The sequence below is a fragment of the Colletotrichum truncatum genome (genome assembly GCF_014235925.2).
Source record: "Colletotrichum truncatum strain CMES1059 chromosome Unknown Contig_0006, whole genome shotgun sequence".
NCBI lineage: Eukaryota > Fungi > Ascomycota > Sordariomycetes > Glomerellales > Glomerellaceae > Colletotrichum > Colletotrichum truncatum.
Genome location: NW_027222403.1, coordinates 2,193,813 through 2,215,470, shown reverse-complemented (window position 1 = coordinate 2,215,470; position 21,658 = coordinate 2,193,813). Strand labels below are relative to the sequence as shown.

Sequence of the window (21,658 nt, the reverse complement as noted above, 5' to 3'; positions counted from 1 at the left end):
GGTTTGCCCTTCTCTTACGATTGCAGACTGACAATCCGAATCGCCGCCATCGATCGCATTGTCCCTTTGTTTCCCCAGGCCCTGAACACCCCCCAAACTCATTAGCCTCAGGCACCTTGTAAGTACTTTACCAACGCGCGCATTCTTACTGGCACGCCGTAAATGGGTGACGCCAATCTGCCCCAGACCACCCCCCGACAACGACCCAGACCCAGGCCAAAACTGGCCCCAAAACCCGCTAGCAGACGGCGGGTGGCCCAGTCGTCGTCCCATAGAAGTGTCCCAGTGCTAATCCCCCCTGTTCCCTCCCAGGCGCTTCGACCTCGGCTCACGACTCGCCGTGTCAGCACTGCACCAAGGCCGCTCGCTGCACCCTTTGTACCTTGACTTGCCGTATCCTCGGCGTAGCTTAGACACGAAGGGGAATCTGGCTGTCTCGTTTTCCTCTTAAACCTCGACATCCATAAACTCTCTTCATCCCCCCCACCATTTCTCTTTCCATTCCTCTTTGTTTGTTCTCCATCTTCATTTTGGAGCGCATCTGTACACATCATTCAAAATGGCACCCAGAGTTATCGTCGTCGGTGGTGGTCGTAAGTAGCTTTCTGCTAACCATTCGCCTCACTTTCCCCTCGTTCACATGCTAACCCATCTGCTCAGTGTCTGGCTTGAGTGCCGCGCACACCATCTACCTCGCTGGTGGAAATGTTGTCGTCCTTGACAAGCAGGGTAAGTTGCAAATCTCCCGCTTGCGCGCCTCGTCTGACAGCCGGTCGCATACTGACGATTCCCACGCGTAGGCTTCTTCGGAGGCAACTCCACAAAGGCCACCTCAGGTATCAACGGTGCCTTGACCCGGACACAGGTCGACCACCAGATCGCCGACAGTGTCAAGCAGTTCTACGATGATACCTTGAAGTCTGCTCGTGACAAGGCCCGCCCCGACCTGATTAAGGTCCTTACCTACAAGTCTGCCGCCGCCGTCGAGTGGCTTCAGGACGTTTTCAACCTTGATCTCACTCTCGTTTCCCGTCTAGGGTATGTTTGAATGCTATCCCGCGCCCCTTTTTATGACCAGCGTTGACTAACACTGCTCTAGTGGTCACTCTCAGCCCCGTACGCACCGTGGTCACGATGCCAAGTTCCCCGGTATGGCCATTACCTACGCTCTTATGCAAAGACTCGAGGAACTCGCCGAGACTGAGCCCCACCGAGTCGAGATCATCAAGAAGGCCCGCGTCACTGGCCTGAACAAGGAGGGCAACACCATCACTGGTGTTAAGTACGAGTTCAACGGAGAGGAGCAGTCGGTCGATGGCCCCGTCGTCCTTGCCACCGGTGGTTACGCCGCTGACTTCGGTGACACCTCGTTGCTGAAGCAGCACCGTCCTGATACCTTTGGACTCGCCACCACTAACGGTTCCCATGCCACTGGTGACGGTCAGAAGATGGTGATGGCCATCGGCGGTAACGGTATTGACATGGACAAGGTCCAGGTCCACCCCACTGGTCTGGTCGACCCCAAGGACCCCGGCTCCAAGTGGAAGTTCTTGGCTGCTGAGGCCCTCCGTGGTGAGGGTGGTATCCTCCTCAACGCCGACGGTGACCGTTTCTGCGATGAGCTTGGCCACCGTGACTACGTTTCTGGCATGATGTGGAAGGAGAAGGACAAGAACAAGTTCCCCATCAGACTCGTTCTCAACTCCAAGGCTTCCAATGTCCTTGACTTCCACACTCGCCACTACTCTGGTCGTGGCCTGATGAAGAAGATGAGTGGTGCGGATCTGGCCAAGGAGATTGGCTGCTCCCCCGACCACCTTCAGAAGTCTTTCCAAACCTACAACGCCATCGCCGATGGCAAGCAGAAGGATCCTTGGGGCAAGAAGTTCTTCCACAACCTGCCATTTGACATCAGCGACACCTTCCACGTTGCCCTCATGGAGCCCGTGCTTCACTTCACCATGGGTGGTATTGAGATCAACGACAAGGCCCAGGTCCTTAACAAGGAGCAGAAGCCCTTTGACGGTCTCTTCGCTTGCGGTGAGCTTGCTGGTGGTGTTCACGGAGCTAACCGTTTGGGTGGTTCTTCTCTGCTTGGCTGCGTCGTCTACGGCCGTGTTGCTGGTGACACCGCCAGCAACTACCTCTTCCAGCAGGCTCTTACCGGTGCTGGTGGTGCTGCTGCCCGTATGGGCCAGATCTCACTGCACCTCGACCCTGCGCAGCCGGGCCGAGTCACGATTGACTGGAACAACGCCGGCGGCGCTGGTGGTCAGGGCATCCCCGCCCAGCAAACTAGCTCTTCTACCGGCCCCACCCCCACCGAAGGCGGACAGAAGGCCGACAAGCCCAACCCCAAGAAGTTCACAATCCCCGAGAAGGAGTACACCCTGGAGGAGGTTGCCAAGCACAACACCAAGGAGGACCTGTGGGTTGTCGTAAAGGGTGTCGTGATGGACCTGTCCAACTGGCTTGAGGAGCACCCCGGTGGCCCTCAGGCTATCATGAACTTCATGGGCCGCGATGCGACCGAGGAGTTCGAGATGCTGCACGACGACGAGGTCATTCCCAAGTACGCACCGGAGCAGGTGATTGGCCGCGTCAAGGGCCAGACGCCAAGTTTGGAGCTTTAAATTTGGAATGATCGACGATGCACGACGGCTTGGCTTGGGTAAAATAGTGATAACCGGAGTACTGGGTGCGCATTTGGCGCACTTCTGATTTGGGCATTTCTTCATCGGTAGTCACTATCAGGATTGTATTCATAGATACATGTTATAGTCTCTTGGATCCAATGGACCTCTTAACTTTTTTTCCAAACCCTTTCTCACTGCCTTGTTCCTCAGCTTCACAATAATTTAGGCTTGTTGTACTCGCCGTCAGGTGACGGTACACGTGCATCTTGAACTCTGACCATCTGGGGTCCCCGCCATTGATCCGCGGCTTACCCTGTACCCCACCACGAACCCGCGGCGCAAAATTCCCCGAAACCGCGTTACTAATTTTACCTGCAAGCCGAACCGCGCATCACCACTCGCAAGAGGTTGAAACAAATATAATTTAAAAAAAAAAAAAAATGGGAAAGGTTCACGGAAGTCTCGCCCGTGCAGGTAAGTCCCTCGCGGGCAAGTTGCTTTTCAACTGGCGGCAAGCAGTCGCTCATCAACCTCGACCAATTAGGCAAGGTCAAGTCTCAGACCCCCAAGGTCGAGCCTGCCGAGAAAGCAAAGACCCCCAAAGGCCGCGCGCGCAAGAGGGAGGTTTACACGCGCCGCTTCGTCAACGTCGCCGTCACTGGCGGCAAGCGCAAGGTAAGTCGTTTCCCACCCTCACGGCCTGTTTGGGCAACGTCCGGTGTTGTGATTTTTCCAGGAGCTGACTTGGAGGACGCAGATGAACCCTAACCCTGGCAATTAAACTTACTCGGGGCGATCGATGCGCATGAGAATCGGTACAGCGTTACCCGACGACTCGACACGATGTCCCAAGGTTCTCGAAGTTGTGAGGCTGGTGTAATAGGTTGCATGCAGCGAACGGCGTTTTGTCCGGTTTTGAGGTAAACAGGGAAAAAGGAGGAAAATGCTAATTGTCGAGATGGAATAGAAATAGAATTAAGCCGCGAGGCTCTTTATTCCTCGTAATTTGCGCTTGCTTTGCCACTCCTACTCTTTGCTCTTTAGTGAGCGACCTTGACTAGAGGTCTTAGATGCCGAGTTGGGTGAGCAGAAGGTTGACAGCAACTAGTCGGGGTGAGGGAGGCTCGGGTTCAAATGAAAGCAGGGGTGAAGAGTATCTATGCACGTGTATTTGTACGCCATAACTTCGGGAGACAGGCTTTGACTTTGTTATCTTGATACGACTCAAGGGCTTGCCGTGAATCGTTCAACTCTACTCTTGATGGGCCGTCTGGCAAGGAGAGAGAAGAGCAAGAGCATAGCTGAAGTTCCATACTATTTAGAGACTGGCACAAGAACTCCCTATTGAACCCTGTTGAAGCTCAAAGCATAGTTGGTCATTGGGGTTTTAGGTCTATTCAGCATCTGTACCTCGTGTTCTCCTCTAGGTCTGTTGTCCTAACTACATCTGTTTATAAAGGTATGCTTTGCTGTCATGACGGACATAATGCAAGATAGGACATATTTCATGAGTTTCGTTGACTAAAGCGTTGTAAACTACCGTTGATTGCCGCTATGGATTATCTTTCAAGATGGCCAGAGTCTGAAGACACTGGGAGCGGGATTGATCACTATCAGGGCTGACCTATTTACCAGGCGATGATCCCTCATCGCATTATATCCGTGGTTGCTACATGTCCAAAAAGCAAGGCTACGAAGAGACAATATTATTGGCATGACAAAAGTTATTACGACGCAGAGCCATTATTAGTCATAGTTATTTTTGAATTTTAGTCAACGGCAAAGCTTATTGGGGGTGGATTGCCGACGACTCTGTTCTAGCCTCCGCCTGGTTCCCAGCGGAGGTTCAAATACGCATGGGGATGACAAGACTTCCAAGGGGGGTCTATGACTGATAATATCAACCCAAAATGCCATGTTACAGGTGGCTAAGGCAAAAAGCCAATCGAACCCCACCTATATACTCGAAGGATGGCCCATACGACGTAACAGGAACCTGTCCTCCGAGGAAATGGATTCCGCCAGTTCCCATCTGTTTCTGTTTTGTTCTCTACCGCGCCGGAAAGTCGAATGGTTCAGTAAACTCATTCCATGGATTAAACTGAACAAAGCCTCGCATCAGTATCCTGGCAGCTGCATGCTTTCAGCAGTTGCTTGGTACGGACTCTTGAACGAAAAGATCGGTTACCTGGACTTCAGTTCAACGACGGGTGGCCGTGGCCATAACTGAAAACACATGTAGCGTAGCTATTCAAGTAATCTGAGGATGGCTTCATCAGGCCCTAATAAAACTTATGATGAGATACGTGGGAGTTGTCCACCAAGTCCTGCCTATGAACATTGAGCCTGAACCCTCGTATTCAACACCCATGATTTCCCCAACCTCTATAGTGGCATGGAAGAGTCTGCTTCTTTCGTTCTTTGCGGCTCTGGATGACAATATCGCTATACCACTTTCACTTGCCTTATATCCATCCACTGGCCTCTTGGGTCCGTTCAAGTGAACCTTTTAAGCAAGAATAACTTAAGCTCGTAATCTTTTCTGACCATTTTACTCTCGAGCTGAACGACACAAGAACTCACCATTATCCCCGGCCTAGTTTATGCCGCAGATAAAACAAAAGATCCGACGATACGAACCGTCTTTTACCAATGCCGATGAAATTCGTGGGATGAGTTACACTTGGAGAGATATATAGGGGAAATATCCTGAGTGCTCCTACGTTATTGCCTGGGGGAGCGGCACGTATAGTTAACTCGCGAAATGGTCTTCGGTCAGCCATCGTGTACTCTTCTGGAACGTCCGCCATCAACATTCTCTTCAAACCCATTACCGAAGGTTTCTTGTAAGTACATAGCTCATCATTGCACCGGCTTCCCACCTCCACCTCTACATCATAGCGAACCAGAGAAATGATACGTTGCTGTATTTCTGACTCTTCGAATATAATTCAGGCCAGTGGCATATATGGCACTTGGGTGGGCCTACTTTGAACCCATGTTCACAAAGGAGATGATAATGAAAATCAACTACATAAATAGGGCGGGAAGCAAGGAAATAGAAGTAGTGAAAACGGTGATCAATCCTTCAGTACTTAGGCTGCTGCCTCCGCTTGTCAATGCTGGAGGGCAACTCTCTCGGCCCAACGAAATCCCGACATGATGCCATTATTCCACATCTAATGGTTGAATACCTCTTCAAATCATACATAGAATTTGGCCCTAGTTGAGTAAAGTTGAGAAAACCTGAAGTCAAGACTAGTCTCCTCTGACTTTCAATAGCCCTGCACCACTACGCTAGGACTCGAAGCAAGTAGCAGGAGAGAGCTCAAGGAAGAACACAACTGAGATTTTCTTGAGAGCTTCGACTTATATACCTATGTAACATACTCAGATTACCTGTTTGTGAATACCATTGCGCTGGGACTGAGTTGAGCAAATATCTACGCCGTAAAAAAACGAAATCCGCCTTCATCACGCGTTTCAAAACAGGATCAACAAGGGAGGCGTGCAGCAAAGAATAGAGCCATACATCACAACAGTATCCCGTGGAACACAGCCAGTGCGAGGCCAAACCAACGACACTCGACACTAAATATAGGACCAGTAGGTATTCACGACGTCAACCTACGCCATTGTCGAACAACCCCGGGCAAAAAAACACAAGGCAGGGGCCCGATATTGCCGTGTGCCCATGGCTTCCACGATCAGAGAGGGTATATGGAGGCCACAGAAGCGGTGTCACCTGCGGTTCACGAACAGTTGTCGTACCTCGTACCTCGCCCCTCCACGGCACAGCATCACTCGTGGCGGCTCGGCCCCGCGGCATACATAGTGGGAACAGACAGGCGGAACGGACTTTTGCGCGGACTTGTATGTCCGACAGTCATTGTTGTCTCCACATTGCCCTGCGGCTGGATCAGTTGAGAGAGGGTGACTCTCCGGTTTTTGATAGTGCCCCACGTCGTCGCTCCTATTCACATTAACAAGCCCGCTGGTTGAGTATCGCCCTGCTTTGAGGCTGATGTGATATTCCTGCTGCATGGTCTGGTTGAAGACATTGGTAATCTATATTCCAAGCTCTGGATTGCTCGTCTTTTACGTGCGGTGACGTGACGTCGGCCACTATGTTTGATCATTGAGATAACTGACTCCTATGTAGAGGGTGCAGAGCAAACAGTGGCGCAGCATATGGCACGGCCCTAAGGAGGATTGATAAGATCATTCGCCTCAAACGTGGATTATAAAATCAAACCCTCCTATTGTCATTGAATCATTTCATTCCATGGAACTCCAAGGAACAAGTTAGATCGTCTCGCAAGGCATGCATCAAAAGCGGCGCCATCCCTAGGCCGCTGTCTGCCGGAAATTAGCCTTCGATAGAGCTTGGCAAGAACTGTAGGTGCGAAAATAAAAGCTAAGCTGTCACTTTGTAACTACCAATTGATCTGTTGTCTCCCTCCCAGCTAAACTCATGCAGCAGGTGTACAAGTACCCCGTGGCAGTCACATTTGCGGCCATAAGGACGCGGGAAGTTCGGTTGCTTTCTTTTCTTTCTTCTTATCCCCCCTCTCGCTCGCCCTGGACACGTATGCAGGGACTGTTTGCGCGTGAGCCAGAGTTCGGTCGCCTGTCGGGCGTGGTGTCCACGTTAGGGTCCCGTCGATCGCTGCATGTCGATCCGCTGATCAGATCATCGCCCAATACCACACCTGGTGCGTGCTATGGGGGGCTCTCCTTGTAACTCAGGACCTCATTGTTTAAACCCAACCCACTGCTGGCCAAATGTGCAACCTTTGGTGACTGGCCCCAAAAGATGTGTGCGACCTTAGACATGACCGTCCAAGATGTCTGTCTCTGGTCATGCATAGATCCTGCTGGCACTGTCTGAGGACTTTATGCTGTGGCCGTTGCCGTAAAGATTAATGTTTTCACCACATGCGTTAGTCTTCCTGTGTCAAAGACAAGTCTCGGGATATGCGCAACGTTGACATTTGCGCTTGGCAGCACGTCAACGAACCAGAATCTGTATGCTAGAGAAATAGACAATCGCTCACTTCCTTGACCTTCTGTCCTATGGCAGTTAGATGTGACTGACCAGTGAGGTTGGCCCTTCCGTTACGTCTGCGGTTGGATAGTAGGCTTGGGCAATACGTGACACCTGTGGCTATGACTAACCCGCTTAAGTATGCGTGCAGTAGTTGTTAATTTGGGACCTTTGGCGTGGTTGCTTATCAGGTGGTAGAGCCCGTTCATCTTAAGTTTAGTAGTATACCATGAAGAAGTCTAAAATCGGCCAACTACAAAAACGTAAGAAAAATGAGAAATAAAATAAAGGGAGATTGAATACCAAAATCTGTGGTTGAAGAGGGCAATCGCAATGGGACTGATTCGACGCTGGTCGATGCAACCGCCTTTTCTCGATCCCCGTCACCGTAACGCAAGGGATTCAGCACTCCCAGACCATAAGGAGGCGTTTATAGATGACCAAGGATGACTGTCAATTAGGAACAAATTGATTTCTGGCTTGGAATCCGGCTGTCCGGTTATTAAGACTTCGGGAAAGTCGACGCTGGGGAGCCATGAAGGACGGCGAACGCCTCAGACCTAGTGAGACAGTAGTTGGCTGTAAAATGCGTCGGCTGAAGAGGAGAGACACTCCCACACCCAACCTGTCTCCAAAGTAGTGACATATAGATCTGCCAAGAAACCTCTGTGCCGAAGGCACGTTGAAGCAGGCGATTATTACTCCATCAAGCCCCAGAGATCGAACCAGCGAATCCTGAGTGCGGGTGTCGGTGAGTGTGCTTCAATTTGCATAGACTAGTTCCAAGATGTCGGCCTCAATACTGGCCGTGCAGGCTTTTGGGACGCCGGATCGCTTGCTCGGACAGCCATTTTACGAGGCGGTGGCATTGCAAGAATAAAAGAGCTTTTGGATATTCGGAATAATAATCAAACACTGTGTAGCTTCCTAGAATGCTTCCACATGTCAGGCTCTGAGGGAATGCCGGCGGCTGCCAGCGCAAGTGAGACAGCAAGCGCAAAATATAATATACCTTCTGTGCCCAAGTCTCAATACGTGTTTCAATTCCCACCAGGAGGTCAATTTTGATTGCCTCTCTTGTTGGCCAAGCGCTGAAGCTAGATCTTGGCTTATCATACCAGTGGAAGAATGGCAGTGGTGGCAGTTGTGGCGGTATGGGATCATGCGGATGCTGCATCTGTAAGCCAACGGAGTTCCGGCTGAAAGTTTGGCAACAAAAATCAGTCAGCGGTCCATTACCCAGCACCCTGGTTCTTCAGTATCCAGCATGCAAGAAGAATCACTTCTTCTTGGGGGTCCTTGAGTCAGGCTGACACCTAGCGGTACCAGAGACCGCTTATTGGAGCCGACTTATAGCTGAAGTGAGGGCCTGGTTTGCCGATGGTGTTGTTCCTTCTACCTTCCTCAAGACAAGAAGTACTGTTGCAAGTAGATAAGGGCATATCAGAGAAACTTTATCGGTTTTAGGGCGGGAGAAAATGGTAGAAATGCAAATTCTTTGTCGAGACTGAAAAGAGCTGTGCCGCGGGCCAGCATGATCATGGGGCGAGGTTGGTCACTCTTGGTAGATTTAGAGGGCGTTCGCGGAGGTACATAGTACGTGGTTAGTGTGGGCTGCCTGTTCGGAAGACTGAAGGGGGCAGCGCGTGGTACCTGAGGCAATGAGGGAGTTAATAGAAAAAAGGAAGATAGGGAAAAAATGAAAGAGAGTTATCCGCCCAGGAAAACGGCATTGCTTCCGGCGTTGGAAAAAGAACAGGGTCGCTTGGTGTGATGATGAGATGCAGTTGTGCTTGGTGGGCAAGTGTCGCTGAGTGCTCCGATGATAGCTCAAAGCTTGAATTGGAAGGGACGTAGTGCGTAGGTACCTAAAAGTACGTACCTGCTTTTGGCAGGGCTAGCGGAGACTCCCCCGCAATTTATCTAGTGGAGTCTAGATGGATTTCTGCCAATCCGGTAGCCCCTGTTGTCGGCTTTTGTCGGGTCACTGTGAAGTGGACCCAGAAAAGCACTGTGCCATACCAGAATTACCGCTGGCTGAAGCAGGTGGTCTGATCGGTAATCTGTGCAAGGAACACAGTATGTTTACAGCATGGCTTTCAACCGGTGAAATGCCCCACCTGCCCACCCAAGTAGCAGGAAAGCTGATGCCGATGGATTGATTGTGTGTCAACTTCAACAATGCCTTATTTCATTCAGCCAGACAAACCATCCATTCAAACATACGCCGGACGAGGACGAGGACAAGTCTCGAGGGTATCAGTTTCCCAGAATGTGGCTTACAAACAGGTGCGACCGGATATGATGGACGCCGCCCCTTAAGAAACAGAGGCTTTCCACTGCGTCCCTGGTGTCGTCATGCTCATCTTCAGTTTTCCTCCCACTTGTGTGTCCGACTTGGAAGTATCATGCAGCAGCACGTCTGCGTGACGGATGTACACGACACAGCGACGATTCTGAGAGATATTCCGTTGTGTGTGACTTTCAGGGGTTAATGTTGTAGGGGTTTCTGGTTGCGGCCACATCAAACGGTATTTGCTCTTCGCGCTGCTTGCCAAAGCATAAACAGAGGATTGTCACAGTTTTTAGTAGCCAAGGGATGCCACAACATGTACGTACAACAGGGACAAATTCTTACGTACCAGGTGTGCTAAGTTGGCCACCGTTTTGAGAAATGCATTGTGAGACTGCTTTGCAAAAAATGACAGCCGCCATGAAGGATTGGACAAGGCGTCGTTCCCATTAGTCACAGGGCGTAGTCAACCCAGGGTAGGCAAAATGTGACGGGTGAGCGCATAGCCTACATTCGTCTGTATTCATATGCTACCTAGAATCACGGTTTAGTCCGCTTGAAGCGCCACTACAGGTAATAATGGCCTACCCTTTCTTATTCCAATTGCCCTGCCCTGCCCCGCCAACTGCAGGTGAGAGAGGTAAAAGTCAGATAAAGGCATAGGAAGTAGGAGCGGCACGAAGGCAAGCCCAGTCCTCGTCCTGGAGACAATCGATCAGTGCAAAAGCAAGCCAGGTAAGTGAGGCTATATGCAATATGATCGGACGGTGTACTTGACGGATTATCACCAACTTTGAGGGCACTGAGAGGTGTGAATATTGAAAAGTGTCAAAGGAGCCTGGGGAATGGGGGTGGACAGCAGCAGCCTGAACGATGAGACTACGTACTATCTATTGTGTCCTGGTTGAAGACTAGAGAGACAATGCAGCCTGTGAGTTCTGTACTGCGTAACGTACAGTGTGAGAGGAGTTCAAGCTGATGTTTGTCTCGACTCCACAGGCAACCGTGGGCTGCAGTGCGAGTACTCTGCTGGGCTGGGCTCCATGCCACACTAATGCAAATACAGAGTAGCTGTCTTTGTCGCCCACTGGTATTTGGAGACTTGGCTGTTGGTGGTTTGGCGACACTAAATGTACCTTAACGTACCGTCTGTTAACGTTGCGTCCGTACCGTTAGTCCAATGTACGAATACCTCGGACAGCCATGCTTTCCTCTCGCTCGGGACGTCCTCTATCCTCTGGGCCAGTCAGATCAGGCCAGACGATACGTCCCCCTGAGCAATCAGAAGAAAAAACTCACGCCGATGTGGTGTACCAACGTCCAAATGTCTGTCCGCCTCAACGCCTGGCATTCCCTGGCAGTCTGACTCTGTTAAAGTTTACCGGGAATAAGAGACAATGATCAGACATTCCACCACAGCTTCCCTCCGTTCGACTGCACCTTCCTTGCTTTTAGCAGGAGAGTTAAGATGACCAGGGACTGAGCTTCAAAAGTAGAGAGCAGCTCGCATGCAGATGCAGGTAGGCGGATACATGGTAGATGTTCATGCTTCCAGGTGCCCATCAAAGCAGAAGAAAAAGATGAAGAAGAAGATTGACACCGATTCGGGACATAATTCACAAGCAACAGTTCGTGTGCCAATTATGGTGACTCAGGCCATAGCCCGTGGAGGCGTAGCTTGCCGCAGTGTGCTTGTTCAGCGTGTCCAGCACTAAGCGGGTATGGCCTTGCCGTATGGGAGATTTCCAGGGCGTAGCGTACTTTGTTAGTGGACCAGAGGTCTACACTAGGTCTAGGTCTAGGTCTTAACCAAGAGAGGCCAGCATGAGAGGCAGCTATCACAGCTGAAATTCCGCCCCGGCAGTGACAAAGTAGTACAAAAAGACCTCGTCCACATTCCACATTCCTTCCCGCCTTTTTGCGCCAAGGGGAACAAGGACGACAGACGCCATGTCCCAATTAGGATTAGTACTAAGAAAGGGGTGGTCGACTGCGTGTTGAGCACGACCGGGTACACCTCTCAGCACTCCCAAGAGAATGAAGGACCAATCACAGCCGCAGCCACGCCTTGAGGCCCAGTAAGACGAGCGCAGCTACTACTAGAGGGGGGAGCCAGGGGAGCCAGAGGGGAGAGCCACACTTTCCAGACACCTATTGCTTACTATGTAGAAGAGGGCACTAGGAGGGGCCCCTCAAAAAACCGCCTTGATCCCCCTCGCCCTCGTCCTATTGTTGCTGCCCACCCATTCGTTCCCTTTCTCTCTGTTCACTTTTTTTGCTGCTGCTACTGCTGCTGGCTGTCCGCTCTTGCACCACCACCACCACCAGGCAATAACTGCCTCTGCTGCCATTACTTACTACTTGGTGTTCCTACCACTCCACTACGCACCTACACAGTACTACCCCCCTTTCGGGCTTTCTGGGTCTACTGCTTCTCGCCCTCTGGTCCCATAATTTCTCATATTTTCCTTTATCTGACTGGTCCTCTCCCCACCACCAACACCACCACCACCCCTGCCTCTGTTCTCCGTCTCTCCTTCACCAACTCAGCGTGCCTTTTCTGGCGCTGGCTCCCTGTCTGGCCCTTCCGATTGACCTTGCTGCTACTACCGAGTACGCGAACGGGACCCGACAGCCCGACTTTCTTCCAGTCCCTCTAGTCTCTCCCTGCTCTTCTCCACACCCATCTAACTTGCCTGTCCCATCCATCAATCCATCCATCATTACCCACACTTTGTCGATTCACCACTCCCTCGCCTGCTCGATCGCCCGCCCGTCAGTCAAATGGTCGCCGGCCCATTTCGACCTCGCTCTTCGACGACCCTCGAGAGACTCGAACTCTCATAGTACAAGGACGAGATTCTGTATCGAAGTCGCCGAAACCCCCTGTCACCATGGCGATAGCCATGGGCTGGCAGAAGCCCGACAATGTCGCCGGCTCGTCGGCCCCGGCCATCATGGTCGGCTTGTTCGTCGCCTCTGGTGGTTTGCTCTTCGGCTACGACACTGGGTAAGCGACCCTTGCATTTCCAACATCGACCGCGCCGATACGAAGTAGATGGAAAACGACGCGCGGGCTTCGGTTTTCTTTTTCAGGACTTGTGTTGGGGACATTGAGGCTGATTCTTGCTGGACGCTAGCACGATTAATGGTATTCTTTCCATGTCGGCATTCCGACGAGATTTCACGACCGGTTATCACGATGCGAACAACCAGCCTGCCATATCACCGGCTGAATCCTCCATTATCGTCGCTATTCTAAGCGCTGGTACCGTTCTCGGCGCACTTCTCGCCGCTCCTATAGGCGATGCCTGGGGTCGCCGCATCTCCCTCATTCTGTCCGTCGGCGTATTCAGTTTCGGTGGTATTTTTCAAGTCTGCGCGCACGATATTCCGATGCTATTGGTTGGAAGGTAGGTTAATGGGATTTTTGCGTTTGCTGGATTGTCGCGGAGCGCGTTGCTGATGAAACACGGCAGGTTTTTTGCTGGTGTCGGAGTTGGGTCCATCTCAGTACTCGTCCCAGTCTATCAGTCGGAAATGGCACCGAAATGGATTCGAGGTACCCTTGTCTGCGCCTACCAACTATCCATCACAATAGGCCTACTATCTGCATCCTTCGTCAACATTCTGACCGAAAAGCTGCATACCGCCGCCGCTTACCGAATCCCCCTCGGCCTCCAACTTGTATGGGCTGTGGTACTCGCTCTCGGCCTACTTGTCCTACCTGAGACGCCTCGTTATCTCGTCAAGAAGGGCAAACCAGAAGCCGCTGGCTTGTCACTCAGTCGCCTCCGACGTCTCGATATTACTCATCCTGCCTTGCTTGATGAGCTGCAGGAGATTGTTGCTAACCATGAATATGAGCTCACCTTGGGTCCAGATTCATACAGGGAAATCTTTTATGGATCCCCTCACCTTGGTCGACGAACACTCACTGGATGCTGCTTGCAAATGCTGCAGCAACTGACAGGTATCAACTTCATTATGTACTACAGCACGAGCTTCTTTGACGGCGTCAAACTCGATAACCCGTATCTCAAAGCTCTTATCATCAACATCATCAATGTCGTATCAACAGTTCCTGGACTCCTAGTCATCGAGTCTTGGGGTCGTCGTAAGCTTTTGATGGTCGGTGCTATCGGCATGGCCGTCTGCCAACTTCTTATTGCTTCCTTCACCACAGCCGCCGGAGACAATCTCCAGAAAGCCGCCCAAACCATTCTTATCGTGTTCTGTGCAATTTACATTTTCTTCTTTGCAGCATCATGGGGCCCCGTCGCATGGGTTATCACTTCCGAAATTTACCCTCTCAAGGTTCGTGCGAAAGCCAACTCGATCTCCACCGCCTCCAACTGGCTGCTCAACTTCGGCATTGCGTACGGAACTCCTTTCATGGTTGGCTCCGGGCCAGGTTATGCCGACATTGGGCCCAAAATCTTCTTCCTTTGGGGGGCTTTCTGTATCCTAGCCGTTCTGTTTGTCTGGTGCATGGTATTCGAGACAAGCAAGATCAGCTTAGAACAGATAGATGAGATGTATGAGCGTGTCGACTACGCCTGGAACAGTACCAGGTTCGAACCAAGCTGGAGCTTTCAGCAAATGTTGAACGATGGATGGTCACCAAGTGCCCAGCCTCCACCAGAACACGAACTGCAACAAACGCAAACAAATTCCACAACACATACAAACTCAAATTCAGCAACGTCAACAAACACCGCCGCCACTGGGACCTCGACATCAGCGGAAGCAAAGATGCTATCCCAGATGGGCAATGTTGATTTCAGCTACTGATCATTATACCCTTTATTATATTATTGATACTACGATCGCTCTTTTTTCTCTTGTTTATCGAATCATATCCCGGATAGCAGCGTCGGAGTTCACGATCTTATGGAGTTTTACGGGGTTCACTGGCTATAGCCACCGATGGGCGGTTGGTTTTTGGGGTTTCTTTGGTGGAAATGGGCATGCCATTATACTGCAGCGGTTGTTCGGACGGGGAACAAAGAAATCATGGTCTATACTGACGAAAATATCCCATCATATCTGACGTTGGAGTTACCTTGTATGGCGTACGGGAGCTGATGATATACCAAACCCACCTCCTAGGCTCAACAAATTAATGTGACAAAATGGTGGGGGAACACCGGTTTCAAATGGTCAGTAGAACGGACAGTTGCGGTAGCTTCTTTCTCCTCTATCCAATTTGACTCAAGTTGGTTCACCGATCGGTGCTGCCTTGCTTCCTCCTTGCAATGTGTACTATAGGCAAACGGACCATGGAACTGTTGGCTTGACCAAGATCTGTGGCTATAACTGACTGAACATGATCAGTTCAGATGCTTCCTTCATCAGTTAATTCACTGCCCTTGTTATGGAGACGTAGTCTGTCGGAGGAGCAAGCGGGTTAGGTACGGCAAGAACCACCAGTGCACAAATTCATATTGAGAAGCCTGTTGTTTATGTTTTGGCCTGTAGTCATATATCTAATTCCTCCATCGCCTATAAGCGGCATTTGTTTTATCATTCTCCATACTCCGCGTCGGTTGGTGCCAACACACAGTAGGTATGGCTTTAATGAAAGAGTGAACATGTTGTTCAAGAGATCAGCGAATCACTCACCGCTTCATCCGTCTCTCGTCACCTTCTTCACTTCTTCTATGTCGCCCGCGTTAGCACAGCTTCTATACAAACTTATATTCCCATCTTTTTTTTTTTTTTTGCCCCTTTCCTTCCTTCGGTTTATAGAGCCTACCCTAGGACCTAAAGCACAGCGGATGCAGTCACTAGCTCTAAAGGACTTTTACATGGATCATTTTCAACTTTTGGATGAGGACGTTGCGAGTCTGATCCTCCGTTATGGCTTTCTCAACGTGGAAGCTTTACATGTCGCAACTGCCGACGAGGTTGAGAACGCAGCGGCCCTGGCACTGCAGATGGCCGAGCCTGAGGAGCTACTTGCAATCGCAGTGCGGCAGAGTATGGGCCGGAATAGGCACTTACAAGTATCGATAACAGCTCGGCCATCTCAACAAACCCCCCATGAGCCCGAGGATTCTGACTCAGCTGCATATATCAACTGGCAAGAACGAAACCGACTTTTGGCTGACAGCCCTGCTGAGTCGAACAATGAAGCGGAACAAAGCGGCGATGACTGCATCATCTGTTCTGCTGGCTACGAACCAAAGTTACGGCTTCCTTGCGGGTGCTGGTTTTGCGCGCGGTGCCTGCGGTCATGCATACGTGCCGGGATGAGACAAGGCGGGTGGCCACCGAGATGTTGCGAGCCATTGGACAGCAATACCATTGAGTGGGTCAGGAGACCTGACCTTATGAGATTGTATCGGCAGGTTAAGGAGGAGCACGACGTGCCCGGCAGCCAGAGAGTTTACTGCGCCAGACCTGGCTGCGCGGCGTTTATACCGCCTACTGGCCCACACGCCAGCGGCGACTTGATGAGATGCCCTGCTTGCGGTGAGGGTACGTGCCGTCTGTGTAAGATGCCCCTACACCCAGGACGGCCATGTCGGGAGGAGGAGGAGGACGAAATGTTGATGGATATCATGGACCGGGACAATCTCGCGAGCTGTCCCACATGCAGGAGGGTGGTTGAGCTCAGGGATGGTTGCAATCATATTCAGTGAGTGATTCATGACAAGAGGAGGAACCTATAAAGCTAATATTCATGAAAACAGTTGCGAGTGCGGCCATGATTGGTGTTTTCTCTGCGGGGGGGCATGGACACCCCACGGATGTGAACAGAGTTGCCCGCCATATGGCGGCCAAGATGTTCGCGTCCCTATGCGTCAACGACAGTTCAGATATCGTCAGGGACGGCATGAAAGGGACAACACCCAGCGCAACCCATCACAGTTGGAGCCGCCCGCGCTACAGGCCCTGTTGCCCCAGATCCAGGGGATTCTGCCCGCTGAGCAGCAGCAAATATTTGTGGCGCCGCACCCAGGTCAGATTGAGTTAGTAAATCAGCCGATGCAGAATATCATTGTGCAACCAATCCCTCAAGGTGAGTCAGGAAGCCTGTCATTTAGCTGGTAAATAATAGGACGTCGAGAGAAGCTGATATGTTCCAGCTGCATTGCAGCCGGTTCCTCAAATAGCCCAACCCCAGCCTCAACCTCGACTTGAACTCTTTGACAACGACATAGCCGGAAATCCTGCCAACTTTGACCCCAACTTTGGGGGTATGCTGCCTCTGATTCCTTGGGATGAGCTGCCGCGAGAGGCTCGAAATATCGCCTTTGAGCCACAAGGCATGGGCGTAGAAATGGCCGGCAGACCAGCAGCTCGAGGCAGGCGATACAGAATTATTCTATTCTATCCTGATGGGCGAACCCCAGAAGTGAGCACTTTTACCAAGCATCAAGTTGCTCTAGCTGACATGACTCTGTAGCTTGGAGATGCAAACTGGAGACGCGACAGCCTGGCCAACAGACGCCGGGTCCTCGACGGCGTTGAAGACGAAGGACGAGCGTGGCCAGAATACGCCATTGAGCGTGAGGACCCTGGATGCCGACATCAATTACATCAGCAGTGGGGTTTTCAACTAGAAGAAGATCCCCCGTGTTTTTACTGCAGGTTGAGTGATGGGAGACAGCTGTGGCGATGCCGAAACTGCGGTGCCACGGCGTGCGATGCGCATCGCTTCATGCGCTTCGGGCTGACTTGGGACCAGGCGACGCGCTTCGTCGATAGATTGAGGAGGCGCGTTACGGTTGAGAATGATTTTAGGTATCCACAGGCAAATTCGGCTGGTATTGAGCGGTGGGATCTTTTCTTCAGGAGGCAGAGGCCAAGGAGAGGTGAGTTCTGCAGCGGTATGTGTAAGTGGGTAGCTGACGTTGACAGGTTTTTGGGCTAGGCTTTTAAACTAAAGTAGTAGTGAATTTCAAGGAGAAAAGGCCAAACACTTCTCCTAGTTTTGATTCGTCATAAATGAAAGAATCAACACTGAGAAGTGCTGAGAAGCGTATTTAGCAGGGACTATGTATATATCCGAATAAAGTAACATTTTCAAAAGGCAATAAAACAAGTGAATACTGAAAAATAGAGACGGGGTTTTTACATGAGGCCCTCCGCTCCGCGATTGTGTGTTCCTTAGAACCGAGACAGTGAAGAGAAGTTGTAGATTGTGCTGAGTTAGGTAATGACGCCAAGCCAGTGAGACACGGCCCCACTAAACCCTGTACACATACCGGGACGGCAGTGGAACTGACGGGGTCGAACCTCAAGCATACGGAGTGAGGTGGATTTCCTTGAGCTGGTCTGGGGGAGTCGCAATTCCACCTCCAACAACAGCATGGCCTAGACATTACCAACACCGCAAAACTCCACGTCAGAGCCCCCGACAGCTCGGGCCAATGCCCCAATGATGTCTTTTTCCTCGGAAGAAGAAGACCAAGTTCTCTCAGACAACCAGTCCATCGCCTCGGAGTCCAGTGACGGCGAGGAGTTGCCCCCGCGGCCCCTGCATCACAACTACTTTGCGCCGCCCTTCTACGGCCGCCCGCCGACGCCCTTGCCACCTTCGCCATCCCTCACGTCGCTCTTGCGCCCATCGCGTCCGACTACGCCTGACGCTTCCGATGACGACTTTGAGCCCCTACCACGAGCGTCCCCCCAGGTGCCGACGTATGAGTACTATGGTTTCGTGCTCTATCTCTTCTCGACCTTGACCTTTATCGTCTATCTGCTATGGTCTTACTTGCCGTCCCCGTTCCTGCACGCGTTGGGAATCTACTATTATCCGAACCGATGGTGGTCGCTTGCCATTCCCGCATTTCTGACGATGCTGCTCGTCTATATCTACATTGCGCTCGCAGCTTACAATGTCGAAATCATGACGCTGCCGCTCAATTCCATTGAGACGGTCGTGGACGATGCTTCAAAGGTTGGAGTTATCGACAGCAAGGGAAGGTTGCGGGATGGGACGAAGAGGCGCTCACGCGATAAAAGGGATAACCGGTTACCAGGGGGAGGATTAAATTGGAAGAACATTTGGAACGAGGGGACGGATGCTGTAATGGATATCCCGCTGGCTGGAGCCTGCGAAGTGTTGTACGGGGAGGGACGAGACTTTGAGTCAGAAGATGAGTACATTGTGACCTGATGTGTGGCCGTACAACTGAGTTTGGAAGAGACGATTTTTGCAAATATATGAGATACCCTTTGCTACAGGCCTTCTGCGCGTTTGTCTTGTCCCATGATTTGCATCAATAACCCCATGAGTGACAATCGCGGGATTGTTAAATGTGTTCTACTTGGGGGAATTTTTGTACTTCAACAATGCCTATGTCACTCCTGTCGCCAGGGTGCCAAAAACTTATCCAAGTGCTCTTCGGTGAGGATGCCCATGCCGAAAGCTTGTACAGTGTGTCGCGCTATGACACGGTGGGGGTGTGGCTGAAATCTCAGCCTTGCAGCTTCACCCAACCACGCCAAATTTCGACGCGTTCAACCCGGTGCAGCATCGCAACAACCCACCATAACGCCTCCGACCCATCCCAATCATCTCGGTGGTTTGTCGCATTAAAGATCCGAACTCGAAACCATGTCGCAACAACCGCTATCTTCATCGGTGCAGCCGACCGACATCTACGGAGGAGGTGAGCTAGACCACACAACTCTCGTCGCCTTGTGTACTTTGCTCACTCTAACAATCGCGTAACAGATGAGGTCTCCGCTCTGGTTCTCGACCCAGGCTACTGCAGTACCCGTGCCGGCTTCGCGGGCGAAGATGTACCCAAGTCTGTCTTCCCGTCTTTCTACGGTCGCGTCGGCTCCAATGACCCCCCGACCAACGTCTTCGGCGACGAATGCCTGATCCCCCGTGCCGACCTCGAAGTTCGCAACTACATGAACAAGGACAGCGTCGTCGAGGATTGGGATGTCGCCAACAAGCTGTGGGAGCACATGCTCATCACACGCCTCCAGCCCCCGCGCCCCACGGCCCCCTCCAAGAATGGCCTGAACGACGACCCTAAGACGGAGGTCGAGGGTGCCGAGGCTAACGGCGATGTCGACGTTGCCATGGAGGACGCTGAATCTCAAGAGAAGGCCCTGCAGGAGAACCCGCTTCTGATGACTGAGGCCCCGTGGAACAATGCTAAGTCCAGGGAGAAGGCCATTGAGATTATCATGGAGAACTGGGGTTGCCCTGCCTTTTGGCTGAGTCGGACGCCCGTCCTGGCTGCTTTCGCCGCCGGCAAGGCGAGCGCCCTCGTCATCGACGTTGGCGGAGCCAACACGTCCGTCACAGCCATTCATGATGGCATGGTCCTTAAGAGATCTATCCAGAAATCACCTGTCGGCGGCCTGTGGCTGTCGTCGCAGATCCGTAGCCTGTGGGAGACCTCAGAGCCCAAGATCGACCCCATTCCCACTTTCCTCGTCGAGAGTAAGACTCCCGTCGATGCTGGTGCCCCGGCCCAGTTCAAGCAGCGCCAGTTCCCCTTCTCCATCACTGAGTCTTTCCGCGCGTATGAGGACGAGCGGCTCCTGACCGAGTTCAAGGAGTCCGTTGTCGAGACCTGGCGTGGTCCTGGCAAGTATGCGGTGCCTCAGAACGAGGAGCTCGCCAAGATGCAGCCCGGCCGCGTCTTTGAGTTCCCTAATGGCGCCAATCAGATGTGGCGCGAGCAGCGGTACAAGGTGTCAGAGGGCATGTGGGATGAGACAGCGGCGTTCCCGACTGCTAATGAGGAATTGCGCCTTAACAAGAGCCAGACAATCCCGGAGCTGATCCGCGCGGCTCTCAATGCTGTTGACGTCGACCTGCGGCCTAACCTGCTTGGCAACATCGTCGTCACGGGCAGCACCAGCTTGTTGAACGGCTTCAACGACCGCTTGAACAACGAGCTCACGGCCATGTACCCCGGCCTCAAGATCAAGATCCACGCCGCGGGTCTGTCGAGCGAACGTCGCTTCGGCGCCTGGATCGGTGGCAGCATTCTGGCCAGCTTGGGCACCTTCCACCAGATGTGGATCTCGCGGAAGGAGTACGAGGAGAACGGTGTCAGCATTGTCGAGAAGCGCTGCAAGTAAAGGTCCGTGGTCGGTGGCCAGGAATCTCTTGAGTTAAGGGAAGGAAAGCAGGAGTATGGCAGGGTGATTCATCGTTCGCATTACTAAAGAAAGGGCGTATGGAGTTTGCGAAAAAGGTCTTTTCTGTGTATCGGAGAGGGACGGCGTCAAAAGATTACGCATCATATCGTCGCGGAAGGATGCCGTCTGTGAGTGTATGCACTCTTGCCACGCATGAGGCTAGATAGTTTAAGGAATACACAAAAGTGTTAAACAGACGGGATCGGTAGACGTTGTGCTCAAGATGCTTCACTTTGACTTCGCTCTGTGCTAAGCTGAAGGGCCTTCTGGAATGTCTTGTATACAATTGATGCAGCGATTACGAGTCGTCGATGATGTAAAATTGTCTTTGAGCCTGCATTCTGTGGAAGTAAAATGCGCTCTGTGGGATAGGAGGAAGAGATAGAGAGGTTTGAGCTCTTCTGCTACCTAGACAACGGGTAGCCTCCATGATCCCAGCTTGGTACGAAAGCCGCTACACACAGCAGAGTCTCCTGGCTGAGACCACCCCTGATGGGCGCTCCGAATTCAGAGAGTCTTTGAGAGAGGGCCACTACAGCAAGCCCCAATAAGCTATTT

The 21,658-nt window shown here is 51.8% G+C and overlaps 6 protein-coding genes across 6 annotated transcripts; all 6 read left to right on the top strand.

The window, feature by feature from the left end:
- Nucleotides 1-559: 559 nt before the first annotated feature.
- On the top strand, nt 560-2,633 carry CTRU02_209895 (fumarate reductase; the record flags this gene model as incomplete). Its single annotated transcript, XM_036720709.1, has 4 exons — nt 560-593; nt 661-729; nt 801-1,038; nt 1,100-2,633. 4 exons carry the CDS (start codon nt 560-562, stop codon nt 2,631-2,633), a joined length of 1,875 nt encoding a protein of 624 aa, XP_036587549.1.
- Nucleotides 2,634-3,076: 443 nt separating this feature from the next.
- On the top strand, nt 3,077-3,417 carry CTRU02_209894 (40S ribosomal protein eS30; the record flags this gene model as incomplete). Its single annotated transcript, XM_036720708.1, has 3 exons — nt 3,077-3,110; nt 3,181-3,311; nt 3,394-3,417. The coding sequence occupies 3 exons, from the start codon at nt 3,077-3,079 to the stop codon at nt 3,415-3,417; spliced, it is 189 nt and encodes a 62-aa protein (XP_036587548.1).
- Nucleotides 3,418-12,870: 9,453 nt separating this feature from the next.
- Nucleotides 12,871-14,770, top strand: CTRU02_209893 (glucose transporter rco-3; the record flags this gene model as incomplete). Its single annotated transcript, XM_036720707.2, has 3 exons — nt 12,871-12,986; nt 13,117-13,389; nt 13,456-14,770. The coding sequence occupies 3 exons, from the start codon at nt 12,871-12,873 to the stop codon at nt 14,768-14,770; spliced, it is 1,704 nt and encodes a 567-aa protein (XP_036587547.2).
- Nucleotides 14,771-15,756: 986 nt separating this feature from the next.
- CTRU02_209892 (IBR domain-containing protein) lies at nt 15,757-17,871 on the top strand (the record flags this gene model as incomplete). Its single annotated transcript, XM_070205355.1, has 5 exons — nt 15,757-16,619; nt 16,675-17,003; nt 17,071-17,339; nt 17,391-17,799; nt 17,846-17,871. The coding sequence occupies 5 exons, from the start codon at nt 15,757-15,759 to the stop codon at nt 17,869-17,871; spliced, it is 1,896 nt and encodes a 631-aa protein (XP_070061003.1).
- A 494-nt stretch (nt 17,872-18,365) lies between these two features.
- Nucleotides 18,366-19,106, top strand: CTRU02_209891 (gpi c transferase subunit p; the record flags this gene model as incomplete). Its single annotated transcript, XM_070205354.1, has 1 exon — nt 18,366-19,106. The coding sequence occupies one exon, from the start codon at nt 18,366-18,368 to the stop codon at nt 19,104-19,106; it is 741 nt and encodes a 246-aa protein (XP_070061002.1).
- A 441-nt stretch (nt 19,107-19,547) lies between these two features.
- Nucleotides 19,548-21,040, top strand: CTRU02_209890 (chromatin remodeling and histone acetyltransferase complexes subunit; the record flags this gene model as incomplete). The annotated part of the gene is made up of 2 exons (XM_036720705.1): nt 19,548-19,602; nt 19,668-21,040. The coding sequence occupies 2 exons, from the start codon at nt 19,548-19,550 to the stop codon at nt 21,038-21,040; spliced, it is 1,428 nt and encodes a 475-aa protein (XP_036587545.1).
- Between the last annotated feature and the right edge of the window lie 618 nt (nt 21,041-21,658).